This window comes from Drosophila navojoa, chromosome X (genome assembly GCF_054131105.1).
Source record: "Drosophila navojoa isolate 15081-1374.11 chromosome X, UAZ_NAV_1.0, whole genome shotgun sequence".
In the NCBI taxonomy this organism is placed as follows: domain Eukaryota; kingdom Metazoa; phylum Arthropoda; class Insecta; order Diptera; family Drosophilidae; genus Drosophila; species Drosophila navojoa.
The window spans coordinates 1,553,431-1,572,137 of record NC_142895.1 but is presented as its reverse complement, the minus strand read 5'-3'; the positions used below and the strand labels follow the sequence as shown (position 1 = coordinate 1,572,137).

The 18,707-nt window shown below is 40.1% G+C and overlaps 5 protein-coding genes across 11 annotated transcripts; 3 read left to right on the top strand and 2 right to left on the bottom strand.

The window, feature by feature from the left end:
- Nucleotides 1-51: 51 nt before the first annotated feature.
- COX6B (Cytochrome c oxidase subunit 6B) lies at nucleotides 52-4,329 on the top strand. Of its 3 annotated transcripts, none has more exons than XM_018108170.3 (2): nucleotides 52-195; nucleotides 3,892-4,329. In XM_018108170.3, exon 2 carries the CDS (start codon nucleotides 3,917-3,919, stop codon nucleotides 4,148-4,150), a length of 234 nt encoding a protein of 77 aa, XP_017963659.1. In that variant the 5' UTR covers nucleotides 52-195; nucleotides 3,892-3,916; the 3' UTR covers nucleotides 4,151-4,329. The 3 variants fall into 3 exon arrangements, with proteins under 3 accessions (XP_017963659.1, XP_089120925.1, XP_089120926.1); XM_089264799.1 differs by having other exon boundaries at nucleotides 64-195; nucleotides 3,853-4,329; XM_089264800.1 differs by lacking the exon at nucleotides 52-195 and adding an exon at nucleotides 324-480.
- On the top strand, nucleotides 69-3,369 carry LOC108656175 (uncharacterized). 4 transcript variants are annotated; one of them, XM_018108148.3, is made up of 3 exons: nucleotides 69-195; nucleotides 758-1,025; nucleotides 1,614-3,369. In XM_018108148.3, the coding sequence occupies exon 3, from the start codon at nucleotides 1,644-1,646 to the stop codon at nucleotides 2,703-2,705; it is 1,062 nt and encodes a 353-aa protein (XP_017963637.1). In that variant the 5' UTR covers nucleotides 69-195; nucleotides 758-1,025; nucleotides 1,614-1,643; the 3' UTR covers nucleotides 2,706-3,369. The 4 variants fall into 4 exon arrangements, with proteins under 4 accessions (XP_017963637.1, XP_017963636.1, XP_089120923.1 ...); XM_018108147.3 differs by having other exon boundaries at nucleotides 1,602-3,369; XM_089264797.1 differs by lacking the exon at nucleotides 69-195 and adding an exon at nucleotides 487-633 and having other exon boundaries at nucleotides 1,602-3,369.
- Nucleotides 4,330-8,172: 3,843 nt separating the features above from the next.
- LOC108656170 (transmembrane protein 198) lies at nucleotides 8,173-11,779 on the bottom strand. Its single transcript, XM_089263888.1, has 4 exons — nucleotides 11,302-11,779; nucleotides 9,731-10,099; nucleotides 8,841-9,353; nucleotides 8,173-8,749 (listed from the first exon to the last, which is right to left on the bottom strand). Exons 1-4 carry the CDS (start codon nucleotides 11,461-11,463, stop codon nucleotides 8,570-8,572), a joined length of 1,224 nt encoding a protein of 407 aa, XP_089120014.1. The 5' UTR covers nucleotides 11,464-11,779; the 3' UTR covers nucleotides 8,173-8,569.
- Nucleotides 11,780-12,333: 554 nt separating this feature from the next.
- Nucleotides 12,334-16,311, bottom strand: AP-1-2beta (adaptor protein complex 1/2, beta subunit). 2 transcript variants are annotated; one of them, XM_018108127.3, is made up of 2 exons: nucleotides 16,167-16,311; nucleotides 12,334-15,626 (listed from the first exon to the last, which is right to left on the bottom strand). In XM_018108127.3, exon 2 carries the CDS (start codon nucleotides 15,571-15,573, stop codon nucleotides 12,787-12,789), a length of 2,787 nt encoding a protein of 928 aa, XP_017963616.1. In that variant the 5' UTR covers nucleotides 15,574-15,626; nucleotides 16,167-16,311; the 3' UTR covers nucleotides 12,334-12,786. The 2 variants fall into 2 exon arrangements, with proteins under 2 accessions (XP_017963616.1, XP_017963617.1); XM_018108128.3 differs by having other exon boundaries at nucleotides 12,334-15,629; nucleotides 16,167-16,307.
- Nucleotides 16,312-17,509: 1,198 nt separating this feature from the next.
- On the top strand, nucleotides 17,510-18,462 carry LOC108656186 (uncharacterized). The gene is made up of 3 exons (XM_018108162.3): nucleotides 17,510-17,671; nucleotides 17,740-17,807; nucleotides 17,877-18,462. The coding sequence occupies exons 1-3, from the start codon at nucleotides 17,654-17,656 to the stop codon at nucleotides 18,271-18,273; spliced, it is 483 nt and encodes a 160-aa protein (XP_017963651.2). The 5' UTR covers nucleotides 17,510-17,653; the 3' UTR covers nucleotides 18,274-18,462.
- The last annotated feature ends 245 nt before the right edge of the window (nucleotides 18,463-18,707 follow it).

Below are 18,707 nucleotides of genomic sequence, written 5' to 3'. Positions count from 1 at the left end.
AATTAACGGCAGGTGGCGCTCTAAGTCATCTGGCAACCCTGCTTTAGCTGTCACTTTTTTGACATTTACTCGATATTTGTATAACATTTTTTTTCGTACATCTCGTATACTATCGTCGATTGGTTCGTGCTCGTAACACAGCTAGAATTATCCAGCAGTTGAAAAATTTTCATTGTACTTTCCGTAATAACAAAGGTATGTTTTTTTTTGCAACAAGCACAACAACAAAAATCGTATCATCAGTACGCAACTAAAACAAATTGTAAAACAGTGACACAAAATATTGTATTTATGCAACAACATACACACGCAAACAAATATTTGTCATAAGTTCACAAATACACATTCCTACTTACACATACACATTTTCAACGCCGCTGGCTGCAAAGGCTTGGGCAGCAGGCAAAGAAAAAAATTACATAACTCCTAATTAATTTGTATTACACACAATTTGCTGAGTTTTCATCTTTTGGTATAAGAGTAAGATAATAATATAAGCTAAAAAATACAGTCGGAAGTTCTTTAGACGTTAGTTACATAAGTTCGGATTGTAAGTTGAAACGCAATTTTCGATGCAGCCCCGTTAAGTATCTCGTATCTGTATTCTAACCACAAACGAATATATCTAAAAAAGTAAGAAAAAGAAAAGTAAGGAAACGAGAAAATGAAGTAATTATTATAAACAATCTTCTTGCACAGCGCATCTGATTCAAGTAACGTTTTGTATTCATGCGTTCAAGTTCATTTTTCCATGCAGGGCAAACAAAAAACCGCTCCCAACCGATTTCAGTTAAACAGTTACAAACATCAGCAAAGCAAGCACAAAATAAAACTTATTAATCGCACGCGACCCAACGCACCAGATCGCGCGAACTTCGTTTCAAGCTCCAGCTGCAGCCAGGCAAGTTCAGCCAGAAAAAGTGTGGCAATACTTTGCGGATATCTACAGCAACAACAACAACAAACATCAAAACATCACGGCGAGAACTGCGGCGACAACGGCAAACGTGGGATAAAGCATACAAGTAAATTTTACAATTCCTTATTACCAAACAATCAATCAAAAATGATCAATCTAATCAAGTAAATTGCAATTGCATAAGGTTATGAATTACGGTTCACATTATTCTAATTGCCTTAGATATCAGAGTGACCATATATGTCTTCTTCATCAGCTTTAAAACCTGATCCTGTGAGTGTGTGATTTTTGTGGTCCGCTTGCAGTTAATCAGACACGCATACAGTAAAATGTTCCTTCATGTGCTCCTAGTGATAGCACAAAATGAAAGTTTGCCGCGACTCTGTATGGCAACTCTGCCATCAGCGATAGAGATTGCAAGTTGTGTGTGCGTGTTGCCATCGACTATTACAATAGCACATGCATAATGCATGAGATAAAAAACGAATAAGAATATGGTCACCCAGGCAAAGAGAAGCAGGCAAATTGTAAATCATAACATATAAACGAATCAATCAAATCACGACTATGTTTTTGAAATTGTTGGCGACAGAGCAAAAAGGCGTCTCCATGACGAGAATCGTTTATATTGTATATAGGTATAACGACAAAACTGCAATTGTTTGAATTTAACGCGGCACAGTTTGAATTGCAGATCGTCATACGTCGCTTTCGCCGAACGGAAATGTCTGCGGCACGTTTACCCTATTATCAACAGCAGCAGCAGTCCGGGGAGCATCAGCAGCGGCGTGGCGGGGGACAGCGTTGCGTTGGCTATCAGGATCGTAATAGCAGTCGACGCAGCGAGCGTCGCTATAGCCGCAGTCGTAGTCGCAGCCGGAGTCGTAGTCGCTCCTTGGAGCGCCAGCGTCGTCGTCATCATTATCAGTCACATCATCATCATCGTCATCGTAGAGATTCACGTGATCGTCAGAAGGAATGGGACAGAGACTACTCGAGGCGCAGTTATTACCAACGCCAGAGTCGCACTCCTAGTCCAACGTCAGGTTCCTCCGCCTCCGCCTCCGCCTCCGCTTCAACAGGAACAGGAGCAGAAACTGCATCAGCACGTCGTGCCCATAGTAATGGAGGCAATAAAATGAACGCCAAGGATAATACAATGTCTGCCGTGGGCGCCTATTACAATCTCGATACGGATGAGCCATTCGATAAGGAGCGTATACATCGTGAAATCGAAGCAAAACTACGCGAGACACTCGCACGAGAAGGCAAAGTGTATCCACCGCCGAAGCCAGAGGCATCGCATCCCGTTTTTGCCAACGATGGCTCCTTCATGGAGCTGTTCAAGAAGATGCAGGGTCAACAGGAAAAGCAGCAGCAGCAGCCAACAGGAGATGTAGCTGCGGCAGCAGCCACTGCAGCCCCTTCAGCAGTAGCCGCTACAGCAGCAGCTGCTCTTCGCGATCAGCCACAGTCGCTGTTGGAGCCCAATCCAGTTCTCAGTCCATTTGGTGCTCTGCCAGCGATTGCTGCAGGCGCTGCCAGTACTCCAGCTGCGCCATATATAGCCGCTGCAGCGACTGGCAAATCGGCGCCACCGCCACCAATGGTTGGACGTCGACGTGGTGGCAAAATCTTAAAAACGGGCGTCGTTGCCAAATTGAAGACGCCCAGCGAGCGAGATGTGGATCCAAAGGACTTTTGGTCATTGTATTTGGCTGAAGTAAACAAGTACAAGAGCAACGCCTGCGATACGGACAATGGCAAAAGACCCCTGGTCAAATAGTCTACGAAACACATCCATATCCACATCCACACATACACCTACATCTACACAACCCCATACACACACATACACATATATATATGCGGTTTACGCACAACAAACGAAAATATGAACTTGAACGCAGGCAAAAAAAAAAAAAATTTTTTAAATTAAAACATTCACAAAATGCAATAAACACAACCAAAATAATTGGTTGCCAAAAATACAATCAGATATATATATATATAGGTATAAATGGTTAAGTGTTTGATACGAATCTAAATATGTACTAACTGACTTTGTGTGCAACTTGCAACACATTTAAATGATGGGGATAATCTGAAAAGAAACATAGTCTAGTGATAAGAAATTCAGTATAATCTTAGATGTATAATTATTTAGATTAAGAGCTAGATTGTACAGATTTCTATACTTAAAAACTATATATATCTAAAGATAAAGCTCAGCACATAGTGTGTGTAATTACTTATAAAGCAAACAGAGTCCAGAATTTAGTATGCCTTATATATCTATCTATCTATCTCTCTCTTTTATCTTTCTAATTTTACGCGCTCGACTGAAATGAAATTCGACTTGAATTGAATTGCATCTTCGTTTATGATATAATTAATTATAATAATTGCAATATTATTATTCTAATATACATTTTTATATGATTCATTTACATTTATCTATACTTATCACAACAACCAATTTCATCTACATTTTCAATCATCCTCTGTTACTTTCGTTCATCTCTTTGCTTTATAACGTATATTTCAATATTTATATCTCTATCGACATGAATTCTGCCTCTCTCTCTCTGTCTGTGATACTTCATTCCTGGTCAATGTTGACTATATATGATATATCTCTATCTGTCCTTCACTATTCCTTACTGAATAACTGTAAACTTCAACTATTTTCTATTGTAATATTTTCTTTCTGTCTACTTTGACTCTCTCTATTTCTGTCTATATTGCCTTCTTTTTCTCCGAACTCGCTCTCTCTCTCTTTGACTCGGCTCATCCGAGAACTCTCTATTCTCACTCTCTCTCTGTCATATTTGCTTTCATTATTTTATCATTTAACACTCAATTCATCACTTTCTGTTGGCTTTTCATTCGTTGTTCGTTGTTTTTTGGTTTTGTTTTGTTTACTCTAAAAGTTCGTTTATGCAATTTTTCATGTCGAAATCGAAAAACAGCGATAAATCAACAACAGTTGACACGATGTCCGCCTACAAGTTGGAGACAGCCCCCTTCGATCCACGTTTCCCCAATCAGAACGTGACCAGATATTGCTATCAATCCTATTTGGATTACCATCGATGCCAGAAGAAGCGCGGCGAGAACTTTGAGCCATGCAACTACTTCAAGAAGGTCTACAAGTCGATGTGCCCCAACGCCTGGGTGGAGAAGTGGGACGATCAGCGCGAGAGCGGCACCTTCCCCGGTCGTATCTAAGCAATATATATAGGAAGTTACACTCTACCTACCTAACAACCAACAACTACTGCAACCTATTCCTACACAACAACAACAACAACAACAATAGCTTATTATGCTAGTTAAAGAAAAAAGAGAACAACAACAAAGCGTTTAGGAAAAGGCAACAAAATACAAATTGTTACAAATTAATTCAACTAGTCGGTTGTTTGTTTCTTCTTCTGTACACACACACACACACACACACACGCACACACATGAACATGCTTCTATATAGCTTTTTCGATCTATGCTATATAGTAGATACACGACAACAGAACGTGCCGACAAATTAAGTGTATTTGATCAATAAAATGTGAAGTACATTGACGATAAGAAAGGAACTAACTACATGCATATATATATATATATATATATATATATGTATATATGAATAACTGTATATATGCATATATCAATGTATATAGATATCTATAACAGCCATCAGGCGATCAGCTGTGCATAAATAGCATTATGAACTTTGAACGTTGTCCAATTTTTCAGAATACAGTTAGGCAAATGAGTTATCGATAAATGGAGCAGCGTCAACTGCATTGGAATATATAGCATATACATATGTATATCACGATCAAGTGACCAATATCTTGCGTCAAATCAATGTAGCCTAGGCTTTGAAGCTAATATTCCATTAGTTTTCATAGCTCTGTATACGAAATGGTATCTGTAGTAGTATCAGATTGATTAGAGCGTGCGATTCGTGATGCCAGAGTGAGTTATCTAGGAAGTATCCGTAGACCAAATTTTATGCAGTTGGACAGGCTATGGTTCACTAAACAAAACTCCGCTTTAGGAATCTTTGCTGCAAAGATAGCTCCATATGTGAGCTATACAGTTCTTGTATGTGGAAATAGAATAGAAGGCTAGCCCGTAGGGGAAGATAACATATCATCAAATAAAATTCGAGGCAAATCTACTTTCGTTTACAGGTCACAGGTGAGTTATCTAGGAAATATTCTGGGAGCGTCTTTCTATGCTTCACAAGTATACGTAGACCAACAGTTGGCCGAGCTATGGCTCCAGAAACCTGGAATCAAAGATCTATATGACTTAACCCCAAGTAAACAAGGGATTTTTCGACTTGAGCTGCCATGCTTCAAAGGCTACAGATATTGGATGCATGTTGACCCACTTAATTGGCATTCATATGCAAAATTTAATGTATCTAGTTAAAGTAAAGCTCGAGTTGTGCTGAAGTTGGACCCTACCTATTTTTGATGGTACATGAACAATTGGCAGAGCAGTTATCCTTAGCAAAAGTTGTGGCAGACAGAAGACCGGAGTGGAACCCAAGCACCTTCATATATTTACAGGGTATTTATGCTCTGACGATCTGTTTTGGTTTTTTCTTTCGTTCTTTATTAGAAACATGTGCTTAGCCAATGCTAGATTATATATATATATATTTTTTTTTAAATTTTTTCTTTTTATTAACTTTTTATCTTATTTTCTTTGCATTTTTTATTCGTATTAATTTTTTCCATTTATTTATTTTATGTTAATTTTCTTTGCGTGGTTTTTATGCTACTTAGTATTCCATATAAAATGGGGCCTTGTGTTAATATTAACTATTTATCGATTTTTCGCAACTCTTGTTAGACAACAGTTATTTTTGTTATATATATGTATATATACATATTTCAATATTATTATTTTTATTTTATTTACTCAAATGTTTACGCATTCTTTAGGGCTTCGAATAAAATGGACAAAAAATTTAAAAAACAAAATTTTTAATATAAATAAAATTAAATAAAAAATTCCATTTTAATTGCTTAATTGTCCAAACCGTTTTAACAAATTGCGGACGGCAGCAAATTTTGTTGGTTTTGGCTATCTCATTTGACATGCGGCCTAACATGCATGCTAAGCCCCATGTCAAGTGGACTGACTGACAGTGCCCAAATTGTTGCTCAAAAGAATCCATTTGCGTTTTTTGTACTGCGAATCGTAGGCTTAAAACTAATCTTAATTCTCTAATCAAAGCTAAAATTGTATATTCTCTCTTTTTTTTGACTTTTAGTTTTAAAATATTTTTCTTACTCTTAGTAAGTTTCCCAAACTCAAGCTTTGTTTATTTTCTTTTACATTTTTCATACATTTTTTGCTTATTTGTATTTAAATTTTCTTTTTTTTTTTAGTGAATTAGATTTTACTCTAAGTAAATTCTCTAATCCTCAATTTTACAATATTTATTTTTTATTATATATATTAATTACGTTTTTTTTTTTAGGAAATATTTTATATTTTGGCTCAGTAGATTCTCAATTAGTTTCTTTTTTTTACTTTTTCATTCATTACTAATTTTTTTTTCAGTTAATATTTTGTGGCTTACTATTAGTAAACTTATTAATCAGATTTTGCTTAAATTTTTATATGGATTTTTAATTAGTTTTATATTTCTTTCTGTTTTATTTTTAGTGAAAGAAGTGCTTATATTATTTGGCTTACTCTTAGTAAGTTTCCAACTGAAACATAATTTTGATTTTTTTTAATAGCATTTTTTATATATTTCAACTTTTGTAGTGAATTAACTTTCGGTTTACTCTGAGTAAATTTACGAACTGAATTTTTGTTTTCCATTGAATCTTGAACTTGAAAACTTGGAGAGCTGCTTTTGTGGACATAATTGATTGTACTTAATAGGTATATAACTAGATATAATTATGGAGTACTTGATCAAAAATCGAAGGAAACATCAGTTGTTAAGTAGTAAATGCCATATACTTAGTGTACTATATATATTTATATCTATGTCTCCATAGATATTTGTAGAGTTTCTTAAATTGAAAAACTTGCGAAAACTTTGATATATATATATATATATATACACACATATCTGGCTATATATATGTGATATATAGGTTAGTTAAATGCCTTTTAGTATAATTATAACACAGATATATAAAAATCAGTAGTAAATGTTTTTAGTTTCCAGTTTAAAGAGAGCACACAAGGAATACGCGAAACTTAGCTTAAAATCTATATAATATGCACGTTAGATATATACTATATATATAAATCTCTACCATATATAGCTTAGTGTGAAGAGAAACAATGCTTTACTCGAACTGGACCAACCATTACGTTTCCACATAACCTTACGATCACGTACTTACATATATCTCTATTTGAAGAGCGCTCTCTATATGTGCGGCGTAAGTGTTACCTGATCGGTAATACTATATATTCTTGACTATTCTAGACTCGTTTAGCTGCTAGTAACATCTTGTTTTTATTTTCTTTCTTTCTGGAGAACAAACATCCTATGTAGTTTATAGCTATAGATCAAAGAAGATCGTTCTAGATCAGAGTGGATCCAAGCAGATCTCAATAGACCACACCCTCTAAGGGCCGTGCAATGCATAAGCCAGAGCTGAAGTATAAAGTGATTCTGTTTCTGGAAACTATAGCTAGATATTATCTATAGAGAAGTTTAGCGGATAACTTGTTCCAAAGGGACCTGGAAAAAGTTCTGTAGATTAATCAGATGTTATGGGAGCTATGTATAACAACACCGTATATAGATCTGTCTAGACAAAGGCATAGAGCTGACTAGGAATTCAGATATCATAGGAATGTCGAGTCTATTTAGCTCTAGTTTTTGCATATTCAGCTATTCAGCTTAAATTTTCAAATGTTGTTTAGGAAATTCGGCTATTCAGCGGAGGTTTTATAATATTTCTTTGCCTATCCAGCTATTCAGCTAAAGTCTGCTTTGGGTATTCAGTTTTTCAGCGAATGCTGATCATTCAGCTACTCAGCTGGGGGTTTCAAAATCTCTTATAAACCACCGCTAATCAACTGACTTCTTTATGATTGTTTATCAAATTTAGCTTTCACCTAATTCACTTATTGAGCAGTTCTGATTTTCACTTATAGTCTTCGGCTATAGTTTCCAAACATACTTCATTGACTTTTCAGCTCTGTACTCCCCCAATTTATATATTGCATATTATCTCAATAGTTCTGTCATATCTAAATTGTATTTTTTTTTTTTTTCAAATTCTATGAAGCTTATTTATTTCCAACTGAGATATTTTTGAAATATCTTCTTTATGTTTTGATTAACCAAAAACAAGTTGCATAACCCAGACCTATTCTAACCCACTACTCCCTTCTCTCTCTCTCTCTCTCTCTCTTTCTCTATCTGCCTCTATCTCTTTCCTTCTGTTTTAGTTAAAGCTTCTTCAAAGTTTTGTCTTGATCAAAGTTTCTCCTCCTCCTTTTAGCTACATGTCTCCGCTATCCCTAGCCGTAAGTTCTGCTCCAGTTTCTGCCTGCGTCTCGCCCCCTTCCCCCGACCCATTACCCACCTGTCACGCCCCTCACTCCAGTGCCCCCTTACGGATATAGTTACATGTAGCTATTGCTTGTTTGTTATCCAATGTCGCGCACAATCTCGATCTTGTCGCACAGTTCCGGATCGTGAATGGTCGTGAAGTGTGTGCGATCGCTCCGGAACGTGTTCCGCTCATTGGAACTAGTTTTAATGGAACGTTCCGACGGCGTCTCCGTGCCGCTCAGCTGAATGCGCTTCTGCAGAGCCGACACAAAGTTCTGAAACGGTCAAATGAGAAAAGTTAGCGATGAAGTGGATCGAACGAGACCCGACTGCACGAATATGCCTGTCCTCAAGTTGCGAACTCACCTGCGAGATGATATCGCCGCGTGCCGTGCGCACCTGATACAGATAACGGAACTTGCGCTGCCTGGCCTCCTCGCGGGTCTCGCGAGTGCGCGACTGCGATCGGCGCATCGGCACATGGGGATTGCCGACGCCCGCGGCGCCCGGTGCCGGCTGGCCATGGGGCAGATGATGATTGCCATGCGGATGCTGCGGATGGTGTCGCATATAGAGACGCTTGCGATGATCCACGCGCCAGGCGGTGATGAAGCACTGCACCATGATGCTGATCACAATGGTCAAGGGCCACGCGGTTATCAAGAGACCGCCATAGCAGGGCGGCGGCAGTGGATGCGGCTTCATGCTCAGTATCCAGTTAATTGTCTCCAGGCTGTGCATGAAGTAGTCTATGGCGCCGATCACCATAGCCGTGCCCACAATGCTCGAGGTCAGTATCGTCACATACTTGACGCAGCACAGCGTCAGCACCGAGCAGATGACGGCACCACCGACCACAGCCACATAGATCTCGCGATACTGGAGAGGGTAAAAGAGAGAGAGAGAGAAAGAGAGGGCGATATATAGATTAGTAGACGTAGACGAAGAGTAGCAGACATTTTTGCAGAGAGAAAGAGACGGTGGGAGATAGAGAGAGAGAGAGAGAGAGAGAGAGAGAGAGAGAGAGAGAGAGAGAGAGAGAGAGAGAGAGAGAGAGGGGGAGAGGAGAGAGAGAGAGAGAGAGAGAGAGAGAGAGAGAGAAAGGGAGCAGGGATAGAAAATCCGCAAGGGAAAGAGTATGATAATGAGAGATATATGAAAGGATTGGACAGAGACGGAGAATGAGAAAGTCAGTGAATGTGATTCGCTAAACTCTACAGATAGATGTTAATTTTACAATAAGAAGGTGGACTCACCCCGAACTCGTTGTCCGGCATTGTGGCCACACAGACGGCCATCGCAGCGCCGGAGAGCAGGGCGCCGGCAAAGGCGCTGATCAGCACCGAGGCGACAGGATACGTAGAGCCGAGCACTGCGCCCAGGAGTCCAGCCACAATGGCCAGCGCCGAGTCAGCCGGCTTGCCCAGCCAGGTGATCTGGAAGTCCTGCAGTATGAATATCCCGTTGGCGCCCACCATCAGCCCGCTCAGGAAGCCAACAGCGCGCAGACAGCGATAGCCGAGCAGGGCGTAGACGATGCCAAACACGGCAATGATGGCCCACAGCAGAGCGGCCAGAGTCTCCGGTGTGGTCGGCGCACATGTCTGGCTGTTCTCCAGGATGCCCTGCAGGTGGAGAAAGAACAGATCAATCAAGATAATCCTTCTGATATCTTTACTTAGTTGACTCTTCATTCTTTTCATTCAGCTTAAATTTCCAGAATTTATGCTAGAGTCCTTAGAAGCTCTCTACTTTAGACTATCATAGCTCTATCAAAACTAAAGTGTTTGATTTTGGTATAATTTCCTCATAATTTAAGTCGAAACTTGATATTTATCTAGCTGTCCGAAGATCAGGTTTCTTTTATATTATTTACGTAGCTGAACTTTTACATAACCTCATTATTATAATATATCTATGTGCTTAACTATTCTTGATTTTGCATATAATAATTTGATATATGTGTAATAACCTGGAATTCCTTGAAATGGTATATATGGCACAAACAATGACCGCTTTTCGTAAGATTTATATATGTAAAAATTTCTCTCATATTTAAGGATTACTAGATACAAAATCTCTTTGTTAAGAATTTTATTATATTTATATAGTAAAGCTGCTCGAATTAACCTCACATTATTTATATTTCTACAAGCTAACCTCACTTTTGTATATTTTTATAATAATAGATATGTACCTATTTTCTGACTTCTCTGAACATATTTAAGGATTACTCGAAACAAAATCTCTTTATTAAGAATATTACTTTATTTACATAGTAAATTTGCTCGAATTAACCTCACATTAGTTATATTTCTGCAAGCTAACCTCACTTTTGTATATTTTTATAAGCCACCTTCACTCTGTAAACATCTTTATTGTAAATATGTGTTCAATTTACAGCATTTACAGGCAGCCGTTAGGTATATATATTATCTTCAGTCATTTTAACAAATCCCATATATAGTACCGTTAGTCGCTTAGCGTAACGCAACATATTTGTTTTCATCTTCTTCGTCCTTCTGCTTTCGCTCTCTGCTTCTCTGCAGTGAAGCTGTAAACATGTCAAGCATCTCATTTGGCATGCACGCAGACAACCCTCAAGCCACGCCCCTTGCCACGCACCGCCTGCTGCCCTGGGTTGTGTGCACTGTGTAATTCGATCAAGGACGAGTGCAGGCACTGACACAGTTCCTTGTCCACTTGGCAGCCTAGCTGCCTGCCTGGATGAGTCAGTTAGCCCCAAAAAGCTGTTGTTGTTGACACACTCACACACACACAAACACACATGCACACACATGCACATACATCTACAGATATGAAATACCTTTATCAAAAATGGCCAATCCATATGTGAAACGCTTTGCATATCATCTGAATGCTCCTGTCCAGCATCGTAGATCACATCGTAGCTGTCCAAGGAGTGGAGAGCCGCAGCAGCTGGAGCAGCTGCACCGACTCCACTGCCATTGCCCGCCGTCTCACTCATTGTCCAAAATGTCTGCCCCAAAAGGCGATGGCCCTATATGTATGCAGAGCCAGGAATCGGGCTGCGCCACATGTTTGGTTTGGGCCCAAAACAAAAAGTCGCTCGGGCACGGTTTTCGGAAGACTTTAAATGCACTTTTCTGCAACTAATTCTATGAACTTTTTCGTTAACTAAACTATTTATTTTCTACTGAAGCTATTTTGATATATTTTCCCTTATTTTCCATCTATTGTGTATCACTTATTTGGCAGCAGGAATTTCGTCCTTTCTATCGGGGCCAAGATAAATTTACTTGTGGTACAACAACGCAGGGCAATTCGCGCTGAACAGGGACAACAGGACAATGCAAACGCCTTTACATACGGCGAGACGCACTAAGAGGGAGGGAGATAGCTATAGCTGTGGGCAGCAACCCTTAAGCAGGAGCTTAAAAGCCCTTAGAGCCGAAGCCTGTTTGAGCTTTTCTGCTGGGGGGGAACAGCTTTTGCAGGTTAATGTAAGCACAGGTGCATGTGCGCGTGGGTGGCTAATCGATTATACCCTGTAAATATGTGAATCTATAAAGGGAATGTGCGACGTGATATATGTGACCCGGTAATATAGAGAAATCACATATTGAGGGAAACATTGTGTGAAGTGAATATGGATAAAATACCCTGTAATATTCATAGCTATAATAAAACCATAGAGTAAGACTAGCACAGACTAAGTCTATTTTTATGCGGAATACCCTGTAAACAAGAAGCAAACTGAATACATGAATAATCATATATCTATACCCTGTAAATCTGAAAACTGAAGCACGGGTACACTGAGGGGAAGTTGCCTCAAATTTGGCCCATTTGAAAGTCCACAGAAGACTAAACCAGATTTTCAAGTTTTACAACTAAGGTACATATATTTCTTATATATTCGTAACGTGAAATAGAAAACACAAATACAGGGTATCTGCACGTAGAGTTGATAATGTGTGTGTATAGGTAAACATATATTTTAACTTGCTTGGGGTACCAAATTATTGAATGATACGTTGAAGCCCCACTACAAATGGAATGCCTTCCAACTTCGATTGGATCGAGTCGAGTTCAATATAGAGTCGTTTATATATATGTAATTGTATTAGATAATAGGATAATATAATATAATAATAATACGCCTCAATAAGCCAAAGCTTGAGGTTTTACTCTCTTCTCCTTCATTCGACATTCTAACAAAGTTTGTTTTTATCAACGCGTAATATTTAGATATTTCAGTTATATATCGAGACATATAACACTAATAGATTATTTGTAATTTCATAAATGTTGTTGGTGTTCGATTTGTTTAGGGTGACCGTATAATGGCCTCGTAGGCAGCGAAGATAATGTTGGCCACCTCCACGGAGCGAGATTTGAGACTGAGCGTTGCGTCCGGATTGCCCGGCTGAAGTTTCAGCTCGAGCAGGACCCAAATGTTGTTCGTCAGCTTCAAGGATTGATAGAGCATATCCTGACCCTCGACATTACGCTTGGCAATGGTGAAGATGTTGTTGGTGGTCATCTTGGAGGCGATGCCATCGGTGGTGCCAATGACACCGCTCAGGCTGTATTGCAGCTCATTGGCAGCGGGTATCTCCTTCCACGTGTTCAGGAACACACGCTTATCCAGCTGCCCGTCCTCGGCGAACAGCACGTTGCCGTGCACCAAGCAGGCGAAATAGAAGATATCGATGTTGTTTTTAACGGCCACCTGAAGGTTGTTCAATGGTTCCATGCGCTGAATCGGTCCGCTGGTGGCCAACGCCAAGCTGACTTCCGTGGACTGATTGGGTGGCAGGGGTGGTGCCTGCAGGGGCGAGGCGGGCACCAAGCCAAAGCTGTTCTTGTTCAGCTGAATGGCAAAGTTCGTCATCGGCTGCATTGCTTTGTTGGTGAGGGTCATGTCCATGTAGATTTCGCCATTGCGTCGCGAGAAGGTGCCCTGGATCTCTAGGCCTTTGCCCTTTTCGGCTGGCAGCCAGGTGACCTTGGGTATCTGCACGCCCACCGACAGTGAGGTGCCAGCCAGGCCGAAGATGTCACCCAGCAGGCTGCTGGCACCGCCAGCTGGAGCAACTGAGTCTACAGGTGCCGGCGGACCACCCAGTAGTATGTCCAGTCCACCACCGAGCAGATCCACATTGCTGGTTGTCGAGGCCGGTGCTGCGGGCATGGCAGGCGCATTGATATCCATGGAGAGCAGATCACCAATGAGCGATTCTTGATTAGGTATGACCATAGACTCGGATCCTTGGCCAGGTTCGCCCGACTGGTCAGCATTCGCATTGCCAGAGCCCGCGGCACGGTTTGGCAGAGATTTGCGTACGCCAGCGCCGCGACCTTCCACAAATGCTGTTGGTGGCTTGTGATAGACACTGGCCAGCGAGCTAATGTGACAGATGAGCTCGTCGAGCAGCGTCGGCTCGAGCAGATCCGTTTCCTCCGAGATGAGCGGCTTGTCGGCGAGCACCACCTCCTTAGCGGCAGCCGGATCGGTGGAGAGCAGACGCCAGTAGATAAAGCCGCGATCACGCAAATCTGGGTTATCGGAATCCTGGGTGGCAAGCGAGAGGACATGCTGCACCAGCTCCTGGGTGTCCGATGGGCGTTTGAGAAACAGTTTCACTACAGCTGTTAGCAATTGCAGCTGCACCTGAGCATTCTCATCCTGGAAACCCTCCAGGAAGCTATCGAGCAGCTCGTCCGCATTGTCAATGCGCTCGGCATATTCGCCAATAATCCAGACCATCGAGGCGCGCGCCTCTGGCTCATCCAAAGTATCCAGATTCTCGCACAGTGTACTAATGATACTCTCATACTTATTGGGATACTTGCGGAAGATGTCCTTGATAACGACAATGGCCTCCTGAACAACATAGTTGACCTTGGTCTGAATGAGGTCCAGCAGAGTGGATACACAACGCTCGGCGGATGGTTCCACCTTGATGGCGCAACGTCCTATCGCACGCACAGCTTTGCGTACAAAGTCCACATCCACCTCGGTGGCATACTCCTTCAGCTCACTCAGGACCTGGGCGATGTTGCTCTGATTGGCCAAACGTATCATAATATCCAGTTTCTCCAGCTTCACATAGATGGGATCGTTATACTTCACGAAGAACACCTTCATCTCATGCTTAAGGATGTCCGGACGCTTCTGCACGATCAAATTGATGTTGCGCAGTGCAACATATTGCACCTCCGGCTCTGAGGAGAGCAGCGTAACCAGAGGTGGAGCCAATTTCTTGGTCAGCGTGGCGCAGAAATCGCTATCACTCGACAGCATCTCCAGCAGTTTCATGAGCACCTTGACAGCGCTGAGCACAACAGCGGCATTGGCATGGGCCAAGCGTGGTGTAATTCTCTCGCAGATCGATTGCGCCTCTCGCTCATCCTTGGGACTATAGTTGGCCAGCGAGTCCAAGATGAAGACCTGTCCCCATTCGGTGCACTCATTGAGTGCCGTCAATAGTTTATTAATTGTCACCGAATTCATCTCGACGAGCGGTTGGCCCGACTGACTGGCCTCGTTGATTTCGCTTAGCGCTGCCACTGCATTGGCCACCACCATGGGATTCGAGTCGGACAACAGATCCTTCAACTGATCCAGAAAGCCCTGATCCTCCACCATTGTTGCCGAGATGTCATACAGTTTGGCAACACAAACGGCTGCTGTTTTACGTACATAGGGATCCTCGTCCTTCAGGCACTTGCGCAATGGTTCGCATAGATATTCCGTGATCTTATCCACGCGTATGCAACCCATAGTTCTTACGGCCAGCGCACGAATCAAGGGATTCGAGTCCTCACAATCCTTGACAAATGTATTCACTGCCATTATCGCCATATCTGGTTGCGATTTGGCATAGTTCATCAAATACAAATAAACGAGTTTCTTCAGCTCAAGATTATCCGTTTGCATGCAATTTACAACGTCCGGAAACAGGGCAGAGACATCCTTGCCAACGGTCATGCTGGCTATCACCTTCTTGACGGCCTCCTTCTTCTTCTCCTTTTTGTCATTGTTCAGCTCCGATTTGAGCTCGAAGATTTCGCCCTTTTTGGTGGTCGTAAAATACTTTGAATCGGTCATCGTGCAGTTCTCTCTCTCTCACTAGCTCTCGCTCTCTTATGCTTGGGAACTTGCTGCTGGAACGAGTGGAAATAATTTTGCATTAGAAATTATGGAAAGGGTATTTTAAATGTAAAGATCACGTTTGTACACAATACTTGAGGCTGCACTGTCACATTTAGTCACTCAACTGTAATATCTTCTAATTAAGTCTAGCAAGCTCAAAACCGCATAGAAAGCCTCACTTGCTTGTATTTATACTTTTGTCACATTAAAATACTACTATTGGAATTACACATGCACAAATTAAGTTATGATATTTATATTTGTCTGAAAATATCTTCAATATTGATTAGAATGCTAGGGCAACTTCCTATGAAGGGGCGTATCAGCCCCATAAGAAGCACCCACATACACACACTCATATTTTCATATGTACATATATACGGCAAGCGTTTACTCATATGACGGCTTGAACCACGTCTCACACTTTTATTGATGCAAATTTACCAATTAAATAACCCGCAATCAAGCACAACTTGAATTTACCGATTTTCTACACGATTTAAACATATTTGTAAAGAACATGTAATTATTAAGGTGACTGTATTTACCTTAAAATGAGCTTTTCAAAGAATTTTGTTTGCGTTTTTTTCTTCTGCCCTCTTGCTGCTGCTCTGCTTCTTATGTGGGTGTGCGTGTCTGTGTGAGTGCCTGCAGTGTCTGCGAGTGGATATGCTCGATAGTTAATGTGCGCAACCAGTGCTGCTAAGTGAATATATCGCTAAACAAATAAATATCGATTATTATTAAAATGAAATGCACTTAACTGCATATGGAAAATAAAATTATACGACTGGGCAGTGTTGCTTAGCGGCACATCGATGGCAATATGTATATCGATTATAATATTCAAATTATATGCACTCAACTCCATATAAGAAAAGAGAAAATATCCATGCATGAAGAATGCATAAAAAAAGGAAAAACTAATTTTTAATTGAACACATTTTCATGTCATTGCGTAAGACATGCAATTTTAAATGGTTTACTTGCAAGCACATAATAAATGTAATACCACAATCACAAATATGCTTACGTAGTCTAATATACACATAAATACTTGTATACATTATACATATGTATGTATATTGTTTGTTTATTTATTTAATTATTTATTTATTTATTTATCATGCATCGTATTTAACTGGATGCCTTGCACAATTTCCAACATATTTCCGTTGACTGACTTTTGTTGTCGATGTCTTCCGTCTATGTGGAAGAGAAACGCAAAGAAGTTTTCGTATAACAATAAGCCAAAGCTACAGGGAAACTAAACAATGCAAAAGTTGTGAATTCAACGAATATGTAACGAAAGCAAAATGCAGAAAGAAAATAATAGACATGCATCCAGATGAATTGTTGAATGCGCTATAATAAGTAAATTATAGCAACGCAGAGCTTTTGGCTTGCAATTGTCTCATATTCATATTTTAGAGAAAAATAGGGCGTATCCGAATAGAATATACCCCGCTAAACAGCTATTAAGCATTGTATGAAAGATCCATTATTTGTATATACTTTATATGAATCTAACCCTGTTACCATTTTACGTTTATGTATCAAATTTCACATCTCCAGCTAGAAAACTTGCTAGCTAGTTCTAGTTCTTATACAACCGCCAAAGTTATCGATGATAAGAAATTTAGACTGAGTACTTCGAATTTCAAATTTCTTACTCTGATATACTTATATTTAATGGGAGCGAAAAAGCTAAAGCGACTCGGCACTTAACTGCCTTGTTACGTACCTTTCAATAAAAATAATATACCTATGCTTACCCATTTTCTGTGAGCTTAGAGTATCAACAGAAAATCCACCCACAATTCGTATCATAAATACGTATAGAAATATAAATTGTACATATACATACAGAAATTTCACGGAAGCGAAAATCCAAGACTCAACTCCGCATTCCGAAATCGTGTTATAAAATAATTTAGCAGCACTTGGCCAGCAATCATTCGAATTTGAGCAACTCGAGCGAGCGCATCGCAGCTCTAAAACTTTTTTTTTTATCTTCACCCAAACTCTAAGCATAATGGATAATCGACATGCGGTAAGATATATGATAAACATAAATATATGTATGTACGTTACCGATTTAAATTCCGTATGTCCTTGCAGCTGCTGAAGTTCTCGTTTTTGGCGCTTCTAGTGCTTCTCTTTATTTGTGTGCAGGCAACAAATGCGGGGTATAATCTCTATATAGGCATATAGCTATGAGAAACGATCTTAATCATGTATCTATCTATGTCAATTAGGAGTCAGCAGAAAAAGAAGAAAATTGTTATACATGTGCCCATTCACAAGAAGATCGAAAAACATGTCCATACGATCATTAAGCATGTCCATCATCACCATAAGCCACTCGTACTAAAGGAGGAGAAGAAGATTATACATGAAGAGCATCGTCCAATTCAAATTCATCAGACTAAAGAGCATATACATCACCATGAGAAGCATGACCATGCCCACGACCATCATGAGCATCACGAGCACCATCATCCCATTGAACAGGCACCATCCATAGAGGAGGAAGAGGAGCACATACATCATCATCATAATTATGAGCACAAAGATGGTTTCCTCGGCAGCAGTGATTCAGATGCCAGCAGCAGTAGCAGCATCAGCAACATCAACAGTAGCGAGGAACGCTGATGTAAAGCTAACAATTAAAACTAGAAACAAAAAAAAATTAACTCAAAAAAAAACATGTGGTTAATTTTATGTGATGTATTATTTAGACTTATGTATACACAATTTTTTTTAAACATTTTTTTTTTTTTATATATGTAATATAGATGAATAACTTAGGCACGGGTTATTGAATAAATAAACTGGTTGAGAAAAGCATCTTTACTTCTGATATTTAGCTAGCATGAGTTTGAATGCGCGCCAAAGTCAAGGTAATTGCCTCTGTTCACAGCACTGGCGCTGTAACAAATCAGCTGATGCATAACTAAACCAAAACAAAAACCCAACAGCTGAAACGTAACTAAAAATAAGCAATCTTATGAAATTGAAGATCTGTGTCTTTCCCACTCTTGTTTCTATATTTTCATATAGTAGTACATCCAATTACATATCTTAAA